This window comes from Onychostoma macrolepis, chromosome 05 (genome assembly GCF_012432095.1).
Source record: "Onychostoma macrolepis isolate SWU-2019 chromosome 05, ASM1243209v1, whole genome shotgun sequence".
Lineage (NCBI taxonomy): Eukaryota > Metazoa > Chordata > Actinopteri > Cypriniformes > Cyprinidae > Onychostoma > Onychostoma macrolepis.
Window position 1 is genome coordinate 19,385,563 of NC_081159.1, and position 12,349 is coordinate 19,397,911.

General features: G+C 39.8%; 1 protein-coding gene across 3 annotated transcripts; it reads left to right on the plus strand.

Annotated features, from left to right (window-relative positions):
* Nucleotides 1-784: 784 nt before the first annotated feature.
* Nucleotides 785-11,827, plus strand: ssh1b (slingshot protein phosphatase 1b). Of its 3 annotated transcripts, none has more exons than XM_058776170.1 (15): nucleotides 785-895; nucleotides 3,021-3,058; nucleotides 3,167-3,267; nucleotides 3,825-3,889; nucleotides 3,979-4,100; nucleotides 4,198-4,266; nucleotides 4,729-4,794; nucleotides 4,935-5,129; nucleotides 5,327-5,420; nucleotides 5,509-5,637; nucleotides 6,194-6,240; nucleotides 6,344-6,490; nucleotides 6,628-6,828; nucleotides 7,281-7,908; nucleotides 8,092-11,827. In XM_058776170.1, the coding sequence occupies exons 1-15, from the start codon at nucleotides 875-877 to the stop codon at nucleotides 9,025-9,027; spliced, it is 2,859 nt and encodes a 952-aa protein (XP_058632153.1). In that variant the 5' UTR covers nucleotides 785-874; the 3' UTR covers nucleotides 9,028-11,827. The 3 variants fall into 3 exon arrangements, with proteins under 3 accessions (XP_058632153.1, XP_058632152.1, XP_058632154.1); XM_058776169.1 differs by lacking the exon at nucleotides 785-895 and adding an exon at nucleotides 928-1,509; XM_058776171.1 differs by lacking the exon at nucleotides 785-895 and adding an exon at nucleotides 1,446-1,509 and having other exon boundaries at nucleotides 3,216-3,267.
* The last annotated feature ends 522 nt before the right edge of the window (nucleotides 11,828-12,349 follow it).

Consider the following 12,349-nt stretch of genomic DNA (forward strand, 5'->3'; position numbering starts at 1 on the left):
TGATCGGAAATCTTTCGAGGAGCTCCTTTGCGTGGCAGGTTGATGGTGGAGTTTTTTTCTTTCCACTTGCGTATAATGGACCCAATGGTGCTTACAGGAACATTTGTGAGTTGTGAAATCCGTCTGTAACCACTACCATTTTTATGCAGCACAACAATCTTGTTGCGAAGGTCTTGGGACAGCTCTTTGCCTCTACCCATCATAAGATGTTTGTATACTTGCATTCAGAGGTGGGTAAGGCTTTTTCTAACTGATTAACCTGCAATAACCTGGCTGATTCTAATTTGCACAAATAGGAGGTTGAACTAATTAGTGAAATCAGCTGTTGCCTTGCTTTGTCTTGCCTTGGTGTACTGCTTTTTCTTTGTGTTCAATACTTTTTTCTTCTCCTATTTCACTTCATTAAATATAACATTTTTATGGATTGTAATTTTATGATTTCTTTATCTGTGTAGATTTCTTGAGTTAATACCAACATCTGGTCAAAATTTAATGTGAATTGCTGCACTGGAAATGTGTTTAATAAAAAAATTGTTCAAGTGTTGAATACTTATTTCCCCCACTGTGTGAAGTTTCCTCACAATTTCATTACACCAACAGGCTTTAGTAGTTATACAGCAGCCATGATTTGCTACTTGCTAATTGACTGCAGAGGGAGGGATATTTTTGTTCTGGAGAAAATTTGATTGGACAAATATGTGTGTAGTGCAACATGAGTCATCAATATTTTCAGTATTTTAGATTTTTCTAGGAGAAAAAATAGCATATATAGAATAAGCCCACATTCATTGAAAATAATGTCTGCTAAATTTAAAAATTGTCAACATTTCAGTGGGCTGCTGCTTACTAATGCACATGGACTGGGGTTACACAAATGTTTTATTTTTTTCATGAGGTATTTGATTTGCACGAAAACACACACTCAGCTCAATTTTCACAAACAAATTTCTCGTCGTCATAGTGAGGAAAAATCTGGCGATCAAGCATTACGTTAGTTTCGAGATAGTCTACATCATAGGGGCTCGAGTAGTATGTGGATGATTGGGTGTTGAGTCTGCATAGGATGCACTGTTGTCAGGGAGAAGTGCAAGTCACCTTCACGCGGTTGGCCCAGAAGCCCATATCTAACGCAGACGATCACAGAACTACACCAACCACGGACGGCGGTCCCGAAACAAGGTCCATTATGTCTGGCTACTAAATCAACGCTCCAGCCGAGAAGATAGAGCACAGACCGTTGTTTATTGGCATCGTTGGCGTGAATGAGAATTTGCAGAATCGCCGAGTTGGATGACAAAGCCGATGATGGGTTTATCGCTCCGCTAAATAGATTTAATGCGCCTCTGAATGCATTAACCCCGTCACTGGCGGGCGCAGAACAGGATATCTCGGACCGGAGCGCCTGTGAGGTTTCTCTGAACCCTTTGCAGCACAGCCATGGCTCTGGTGACTCTGCAGCGCTCCCCTACACCCAGCGCCGCATCCTCAGCCAGCACCAACGCGGGGGAGGTGAGTGGAGGCTGACCGGCGGAGGAAATGCCGGGGATGCATGTGTAAATAGCGCCTAAACTGCTTATATTAGCCGGGCCTGTTGCTCGGGGTTCATTTCTCCTTTCTCCTTTCTAATGATGTCCAAATGTGATACTACAAGAAGTCACCGAGTTCAACCTGCTCTGTGGACGAGCGCATGCTGAAGTTTTCACATTCGTTGTTTTTAGGCAGTGTGGATGATGATGGGGATTAACTTGATTTGCCCCCCAAAAAAAACAAAGCGTGCCAGTGCTGAATTACGCTTCTCTTGTTGAAATGGTGAAATATATTTGTTTGAAACATGTGATAATTTAATTTCCTTAGTGGCTGTGTGTGCGCATGGTGCAATTTCACTGTTTTTCCTACCCTACATTCAATAACAATATCTTATTTGTGTGTGTTGGGTATAAAGAGGTAATAAATCGGCTATTAATTCAGCCATACCACAAATATGCTTTACACCAGTTTCTTAGCAATATGATACTTCTGACCAATTGAGCGTTTGGCAGTTCTCACTATGTACGATTCGTGAACGAACCTCATCATTTGATCAATGAGTCGAATCTTTTCAAAGAATCGGTTGAACTGATTCTTAAAACCTTTCTGAAATTAAGATTACATTTGAACTGAATGTGTCCGATTGGTTTACGAGTAAACATGTGCCATTGATAATGAGTTTAAAGTTATGTATTAAGTGCATTTGGAGTATGAATGATATAGCAGAAAGTTGTGTTACTTTAGAATTAAACACATTGGAATGTTTACGATTTTGAGGGTTTTATTATCAGCACACAAACGATACGGAGTTTGTTTAATAAATACGATATTCTTAAACGCATGCGAAAACTTTTTCAGAGAGGTAAATTACGTTTCATACAGTGTAATATGAATATAAATTATATTTAGTTTCTAAACATAAATTTAGTTTCAGCTGACTTAACAGGGGCACATGAAATGACACTAAACAGCCTTAAAGATAAATAAGACCAAGAACATCATGATGACCAAATTACTCCATGACCTTTTTTTTTTTTTTTTTTTAAGAACCGGTTCTTTGAAACGAACTGTTCGAAAGAACCGAGTCTTCCCCTCGCTACTCTCAGCACCCTCACTGCAATGATGTCATTGAATAGATACTCTGCCTGGTGACCAATCATGGGACCCAGAATATTGTCATGATTTTGCTGTTAAGGCTTCTTGGAGACAGCCCACTAATGAGCTAGCGTACTATAGCATAAGCCCACATCCCTGAGGCTTTCATTTTGTGCCCTAAATCCATCCAAACTGTTTTGTTTTGCTTAAAGATAAAATGTTTCTGTGTACTATTTAAAGAATTCCGTTTAAAGCTTACATTTCTAGTTCCATCTTATCAAACAGCTTTGTATATCTAAACCATAAATAGAGGCATTCAGAATTGATTGATATATGCAAAGTAATTTTGTACAGTATAGGGCCCTTTGTAATTCCTTTTTTGCTGTTTTATTTGGCAGGATTTAGGCAGTGATGATGATCGAAAGGCTAACCTAAGGTCGGTGCTATTTTTATTCATCTTATTTAATCCATTCATCCTTTTTAACTATGATAATTAATCTTAATTCTGGAGTGTCTTCATAATTGTATGTGTGGCCTATTTCAGCCTGAGTGAAAGTTTCTTCATGGTAAAAGGGGCAGCTCTGTTTTTACAGCAAGGCAGCAGTGCACAAGAGCCCAGAACACCCACCCATCATAAAAATGCAGGTAAACCACAACAGAAGAATTTGAAAAATTAAATAATTAAGGGAATAAATAAAAAGTATTTTGCGTCACTGGATATTACTGTCAGTTGTCTAACATTTCTATCATAAAACAGTTGTCAAATTAAATGTTTGGCTGTTTCATTTTACCTCGCACTATTTCACAGTTAAAAGTGAAGTTTCAGGTTTCTGTGAACAGTAAAGCCTTCTTTTTTTTATTTGATTGGCCATCTCAGTCCTTTAGATGTTGATGAGGCAAAACAGCTTGAAAATGTAACTTCAAAAAGTTTTAGTCATTATAACAACAAACAGATCAGTGTGTAAAGGAGTGCAGCAGAACGGCATCAACATGATCAAATATTGGTGTGAGCAATTTGGCCATTTCTGATTATTGGGAGGAACTATGTTGGTTACGGCCCTGAACCACAATAGTAAAAGTGGATTTTCCATTAACAACTTCTGCTACATTGTTATGTTATTGTTGATGAAAATAGTGGTTTATTGTTCATAAAACTCTGATTTTTGTTCTTTAATTGCTCATCTTTGTTGTTGTTGTTAAAGGGGATCTACCACAGCATCTACAAGTAATGATAAACACCCTCCGTGCCGAGGACAGAATGAAATTAGTAAGTGACGTAAATTGTGTCTAGTACAATGTAGGAATGGCTACTGCTCACAATGTGCATACACCAACTTACCCCATCTCCATCAACAGGTTGTTAGGTTAGAAAGCGGTTGGACGGACCATGTGCGGTACATGGTGGTTGTCTACACAAATGGCCGTCAGGACACTGAAGAAAACATACTGCTTGGGATGGATTTTACAGATAAGGACAGGTAGGAATCCGGTCGCTCCGGTCGTGATCCGAGTGCATTCTTTATGCTACACTTATTGGTAGACACAAATGTTTGTTTGTTTGTTTGTTTGTTGTAGTAAAAGTTGCTCTATTGGGATGACTCTTCCACTTTGGAGTGATACCAAGATTCACTTGGATGGAGATGGGTAAATATCTTAATTCACTTCCTGTAAGGCAAAGGTTAAATTCTACTTATAGGTTTAAACCTATCCTTAATTTTACTTTGTTTCAATAAATGTTTTTTTTATTTTTTTTATCTCCGTTACTTGATTGCTTACGCATACCATACACATAAAAATACACCGTCTATCTTTGATCACATTTAAAATCAATTTATATATATATATGTACAGAGAATGACCTCTACAGGTTCAGTACGAAATAACATGTTTATATTCTCTGTGCATGTGACCTGGAGGCTATTGGCAGATGCATTATGTAGAGAGAATTTTCCACTGGTTTGTGGTGTTAAATTGTTCCACTGACCAACAGCGACCAACACTGAAAGCAGCGTCGTCCTGCTGCCTGCTTATGCAATTCTGTATAATCACAAATTATGTCATAGTTCATATTTTACATGCCTAAACTCCTCTCATCTCATCCCCCAGAGGTTTCAGTGTGAGCACAGCAGGAAGACTACATGTTTTTAAGCCTGTGTCAGTCCAGGCCATGTGGTACGTTTACTATTACGTATCCTCTTATAGTGTGTGCTTTTTTTATTTATTTATTTATTTATTTTTTCTGTTGATATATTTATAGTGTGTTCTCATATACTTGATAAATTGTTTTATGTTTGACTTGATGCATATTGCAGGTCTGCCCTCCAGGTGTTGCACAAAGCATGTGAGGTGTCCCGCAGATACAACTATTTTCCAGGAGGGATGGCCCTTACATGGGTTGGCTATTATGAGAGCTGCATCTCCTCAGAGCAGAGCTGTATCAATGAGTGGAATGCTATGACAGATCTGGAGACCACGCGGCCTGACTCGCCAGTCATGTTTTCTGATCAGTGAGTTGTGGATATGTCAGTGGATAGTGAAAAGAAATATAAATCTTACATGCTGCAGCAGACTGATTAACTGATTGTGGTAAAATAACATTGAATACTCTGATATGGTACTGACATTTTATTTTGGGAGATTATTGTGGGACTAAAACTCTAAATGATTTAGCTTATATTAACATTGTTTTTCATGTCACGCACAGGCCAACAGAGAGAGAGAGAACAGAGTGTATGATCAAAGCCAAACTCCGAAACATAATGATGTTTCAGGACCTGGAAAATATTACTTCTAAGGAGGTATATGTAATGAGGCTTTTGTGCCATGGTTTACATGAATGCATCAGCCATGGAAGGAGCATTAAACTGAATCCTTTCACTTCTGTAGATCCGAAATGAACTGGAACAACATATGAGCTGCAACCTGAGGGAGTATAAAGAGTTTATTGACAATGAGATGCTGCTTATCCTGGGCCAGATGGACAAGGCTACACTCATATTTGACCATCTGTACCTGGTAAAGCTTCCTCCAAGATTTCTCTGCCATCCATGTTTGATTCTTGTTTGCTCAAGATGTTTGCTTACCTAAAAAGCAAAGCACATAGTGTGAGTTCACTGACAGGGCTGGGAGGAAGAAAAAAACAAACCTGCATGCATGCACTAATGCATTGCCCTGCTTTCTCAGACGATTCTGGATTAATCCGCAGAAAAAAAAAATCCTTCTGGTTATTGAAAACAGCAAAACATTACAGATAAGTTCACAAATGGTAAGAAGGGCCAATCTGCAGCATTTACACTATGTAAACAAGCATACACAGGAGCCTGCAGATATGATTAACTGTCAAGATTAAAAAGGCTGGACAACAATTTTTTTTATTATTTTACGTTTATTTTATTTAAAACATTTTAATGCAGTATTTATTTACACCTAAATCATAATTGTAGTACACATGGTCAACTTGATCATTCTTGGTCGTCTTTATGTTTACAACAAAATTACATGGTTATCGACAGGAGCTTTAAGACTCGTACAACAACCATAGTTTTATTTGTTTTAATCTCATTAATTTCAGGGCTCAGAATGGAATGCATCCAACTTGGAGGAACTTCAAGACTCTGGGTTAGTGCTGATATACATCGACCGACTGTGCGTTGTGTTAAAATAATTTGTATTTAACACAAATCAGCAGTAAACAATCTAACATCAGGTTATTTTTATGCAGGGTTGGGTATATCCTCAATGTCACAAGAGAGATTGACAACTTTTTCCCAGGTACCTTTTGTTATTGTAATATCCGTGTTTACGATGATGAGACTACAGATCTGCTGGCACACTGGAACGAAACCTACAACTTCATAGTTAAAGCCAAGTGAGTTACTTTTCACGATTAGAAAAATATTAGAAATGTGTGTTATTGTTTCTGTCATGTACTGTTTCACTCAATAAAGCTGTATTGTACCAAAAAAACCTTTTTTGACGTGGATGCTCTTTATGTCTTTCATGTAGGAAAAACAACTCTAAATGCCTTGTACATTGCAAGATGGGAGTGAGTCGCTCAGCATCCACCGTCATTGCTTATGCTATGAAGGAGTATGGATGGTCACTTGAAAAGGCATACACTTTTGTCAAACAGAAGAGGAATATAGCACAACCCAATCCAGCTTTTATGAAACAACTTGCCGAGTACGAGGGGATTTTAGATGCCAGGTGGGAAAAGCCAAGATATTTAGACACGTTATTTTTAATATAAATCTCTTTTTGCATTTGTATTCACACACAAATTTATGCATACACATTTTATTCCGTTTTAATATGTGCATTTGTTATTTTGCATGTTTGTTAATTGTTGTGAATGTCAATGTGAGTAATGTGAAAAGAGCAGCTTTAGAACAGCATGAATTTCCATGTTGGACCAAGGTGGTTTATGCTGGTTTGGTGCTAGTGAAGTGGGTCACAGCACGGCCTTTCTAGTGGAAGACGTATTAGTTAGGCAGCCTGTTGGGGACACAAGCATCCAAAAGTCAACTGTTACTGGTGACCACATAGTCTTTCAAACATGGACTAAAGGGACCAAACCTAGCTTCTTTTTGTTCTTTGACTGTATTTTCTTTTTTACACAATCAAGCGGTAACTGCTACCTTTGTTTCCTGTCATTGTAGCAAGCAGAGACACAATAAACTCTGGAAACCAGACGGTGATGAGTATTCGCTGGAGGGCCTTCAGGCTTCAGCTGCCAGTGGTGACCAGACTCCTCAATTTTCGTCACTGCACCCCGATCAAGAGGAGACCGCCTGGGGCCACGGTGGAGCAAGTGCTTCCCCCTGCTGCGGAGAAGAGCCGACAGACCATCTCAATTACAACTACTACTTCCGGCGACTCTCAGACACCGCTCTGGACAGTGAACCCTCCACGCCAGTTCGAGGTCCTCCACTTTTAGGCATGGAACGAGTCTTTATTGAGATTGAGGACGTAGAGAGGGATGCGTTGTTGGACGATGAAGGCTTCCCCATGGCTCACTTGGCCCTTCCTGGGGAGGGCACAGCGGCCCAGACCTGCGGCCGACTGGAGCCTATAGAGGACATGCGCTTGAGGCTGGAGTTTAGCACGGTGGAGGAGGAGGACGAGGAGGAAGCACAAAAGGAGGAGGCGGAGATGGCCGCCTTAGCTCGTGGCGAGGAGACGCCGAGGGAAGACGAGAGCCTGGCTAACTCGAACCGCTTTAACAACGAGAACGCCAACAACAGCAACAGGCTGGCCGGGAAACGCAGCTGCCCTTCTGGCTTTGACGTGAGTATGACGTCTTAGCTGTAGCGGCAGCTCTCCTGGCTTGTATGCAAGCTTATAGCTCAAAGAGCTCTTTTCTGTGAATCCATCCTAAACGCTTTACTTTCTCTAAAGCATCCCGTACTCTTACACCTTTAAAAAACCTAACCATGCATTCTCCCTGCCTGTGTGTATTCATCGGTTTAGGACAGTGCTAGCATTGGAAACCCCTACAAAGTGAAGCCCTCATATCAGTCGTGCCGAGACTGCCTGCGCCTGCCCAGCGGCCGCCGCTGCGAACGTCGCACCCATCGCCTTAACCTGTCACGTCACACTGGCCTGCCCAGTATGTCCATCCAGGCCCCCAGAGGACACAAATTCAGTCCTGTCGCCGCCAATAAGGTGCCTCCTCCTGCCCCTCTGCATCACATGAGCAGCGGGCACTGCCAGTGCATTCGTTGCTTCGGTCGAGCCAACTCGGACACTTGCCACAAGCAACCGAGCTGCGAAGACCTTCCTCAGGATTTGCGTTATTCCTTGGAGACTGAGGACAAAATGGAAGGGGAGGACGAAGGGAGCAAGGAACTCTCCAGCAGTCCTGTGACAGAGCTCACTCTCCTGAGGCTCAGTCTGGGTGGTGAGAGGCCTACGGCGGAGCTCAGTCAGGGGGCCCACCTGGAGACACAGCTGGTGCAAATGTCCGGTCCTCAGTTGGAACAGATGGACTTGAGCATAGAGGACACTGCCACAGAGGACATGGAAGTGGATGAGGGGAACGTCCCCAGCTCGCACCCTGGCTCCAGTGAACTCCAGCAAACGCTCGCACCGGGCTTGGCCCTGACACGCAGCTCCAGCAGCGACAGTCTGCAGAGAATTCGCAGAGGACAGCCGGGCTTGGTATGTCAGCGAGCTCGAGAGATCGAGACCCGTGCGCGGCTCGCCGGACTGACCATGTCCTCCCAACTCAAAAGGTCTAATTCGCTGGCCAAGCTAGGTGACTTGGCCGTCTCCACAGAGGACCTGACGCTGTCCACCTCAGTCTCCGTTGACTACGATGACCAAGAGCCTGCTCTTTGCGTGCAATCCTCTTGCTCCCCCAAGCTCTCTTTAACTCCAACTGTGTTGCAGAGTTTGAAAAGCTGACTCCAAGATGTCAGAACTGCTTTCTCAGTGAATGGGACCGATCCAGTCCTACAGCCATCGAGAGCGACCATGGAGGCCGATGCTGCAAGACACCTCATGAGAACAATCAGGCCAGGCTTGGACATCCTTCCAGCAGCCCTTTGCATAACTGCACTGCATTCTTCATGTGTCTGTCTGTGCTTTAACGAAGATATATATTAAAGCATGCTCTGGCTTGGACCTTCATTAACGGCTTTGTTGATACGACTTTTCTTGGTCTTGCTAAAGGAACCTGTTAAGGTTTTAAAATACATGTGGCCCATCGATAGGTCACATAATCAGACCTTTTTAAATTAGCAATGATTTTCCTCAAACATTTGTTTGATCTCCATAATTTAAACTTTTTTTAACTTTAAAACCCCATTTTGTGCCCTTTGGTTGATATTCTAACAACATCCATGATATTTTGCCTCCCGGTTTGTTCACCAGCAAATTGATGTGCTACTGCAAATGAACCAATCATGCAGTTGCGATGATTTGATAGCAAAAAGAGACAATTTATCTGATTTAGATAATCGTAAACCTTAAAGGTGCACATAAATGTGAAAATTAAAACGGTGCTATGGAATAACTAATCAGAACACTTGTTATATACTAATGATAATACAAATTTTCAAACCATAGAAATTACTAGTTGGAGCAAATAAGGTGGTAGGCGAGTGTTTATAAGTTATTTAAAAACTGAATCTGATTTAGATGTAGATGTTAATACATTTCCATGATAACATTTGAGCAATTGCTTTATTAAAACATGATCAAAATCTGAGCCCAAACCATAAGATTTAAACAAAAAAAAAACAAAAAAACACAGAAAACCATACCTAATTGGCTTATTAAAATGAAACACTGTAGTCCTGAATATTTAATTGGCAACTTTTTGGTTAACTTGCCTTCAAAAGCCGTATAGTTCCACAAACCTGTCTGGAAATTTTAATCAAAATATTGCACCACAAAAGTACTTTAAGACTAAAGTTTAGCCTGAAATATATGATTATGTTTTTTGAAGTCACAGTGTTATTCCAACCCGATAGTTACTTGAATGACATCAACAAAGCCACATAATTATTGTCTATTTCCAGAGAAAAATGCAACATGAATGTGGTTGGCTATTTGTCTTACAACACTAATTTGCTTCTCATCTGGTGTTTATCAGATCAACTACATCTGAAATGTGCTACTAGAGTAGCTCCTGTTATGTAATTTAGCTTAAGCTGTTTATTGTACAAATTGTAGCCTGTGATGTGCAAAAGGCTTTAGCAGCAACACATTAGTACAATACAGTCTTCAAGTTGATCAGAGGATGTTCAAATGTCTCACTATTGTCCTTTAAAAGGTCCTTTTAAAGTGTCTCCTATATGAAATGACATCATGGCATCTGATAATGACAGTCATGTTCGTTAGGTATTAACAGGTATGCACAGTTTGTTATAATATTGTGGGCATAGGGACTTGCTTGCGCTTGTCAGTTTAATACCATGATGGTGTATGATATTTGTGAAAGAACACAAAGTTTGATTAGTGCTCCAAGATAACTAGCAAGTTTGCAAGTATTGGTTAAACTTAACCTTAATTATTTTGTCATATATATATGTAATTTAATAATTACTGATATTTGTCTTTGTGTTGCCTACTAAGCTTTTTTCAGGTTTTTTGTTTTTGTTTTTTTTTTGAAAAATATGCAAAGTGGCCTGTGCAATAAGTGTAAGCAAGAATTTGAAGAGAATCATCTTTATTTATACAATAATGTGAAAAGTAACTAGTTTTCATTAAGAAGAATGAAAATCTGTGAGAAACGCACCTTGAGTGAGATTTGAATGAAAGGGGTTTTTTTTCTCCATATGGTCCGCATGGGTTCAGTCACTGCTGTATGAAACCGTTTTGTTCTTATTTTTATTTTAAAGCTGTGAGACGTATTTCATATTGCTTTTGCAAATTCCCAATGATTTAGAACTTAATATTGGCTTTTTATTTATTTATTTATTTTCCCATTTTTTTTAAAATGCATATAATGAGAATGTTCCCATTTCAAACTGCATAGTTCTGGGGCGGGGGGGGGAGTATTTCAGCAAATCAAAATTATTACGTTTGCCAAAAGAAGATCCAGGCCTCCCAAAGAGATCCAAGTTGTAGTTTTGCGTTCCGCTCATGGCTTGCCGTACCTCCTCCCAGCTGCTGCTGATTTGAGTACTAGACATTTTGTTTCTTCGGACATGCAAGTGCCTTACCTGTTGCCATTTGCAATCAGTTGTCTAATGGTTCTTTGGTAAAAAAAAAAAAACGCTCTTTGTTTCGCAGAGGTTTTGTCTCCACCTGTTTGCGGTCTTTATAGAGCAAAGTTTATTTTGAAAAAAAAAAATGCATTTTTTGTGGCTTATTCAAGTCTGTTTGTCTTTTCATTTTGATACTACATTTCATATTTGAATTGAGGAGACCAAAGTCATTTATTTATTGTTTATTACATGTTTTGGCATGTTTGAACACACTAAGCTAACAATAAAACCAACTCGAGAAACTGGAAGATTGCCTTCAGCCCTAACTAAACAGCTCTTAAAAGTGACTTGGAACATACATCATCCATACACTGTACTTCATTTTGACCATTTTAAGTTGTGCTGCACTTTGTTTTATAATGTAATGTACAGTTAATTATAAAAAATAAATTGTTTATTGTCTGCATCAGAAATGGACCGGTATTGCATTTTTTATAGCTATGAGTGGCTCGGAGATGGAGCGAGAACTGTTGATGATTATTAAAATAAATGCACCACACATAATAATTCACTTCTTAGTATGAATACATTTTCTACAAAGTGAGAGTAAAGTGACATGTAAATGAAGAAAAACGGTTGCTTTTCCTGACCTTTGAGTTGCGCACAGAAGGAACTCTTATTGAATTAGGCAAATGTGATTCTGACATCACAAGACCAGACACAGGAGCAGCCCAGAGACTCAGGCTGGAGTCAGTTAAACAGACTAAAATAAGTGTTTTTAGTCCAATCCAAAGACGTATCTGCATCACTGGTGAGGTTTTTTCTTCTTCTGTAGGAATACATGAACACGGTGAGATATGCTATACATCTGTATTTGCCAGTAATGTGATTTCTGTTGTATTGTAAATCTCTCCGGGCTGAAAGCGTCTGCTAAAGACATACATACAGTATAAATGTAAATGTATTGGTGAATTAGTTGTATGGAGTAGATTTATTTTAAAAGTTATCTTGAAAACAATATTAACACCTTTTTATTTTTACAGAGAAAAAATTTAAGCATGAAATGCTATGTT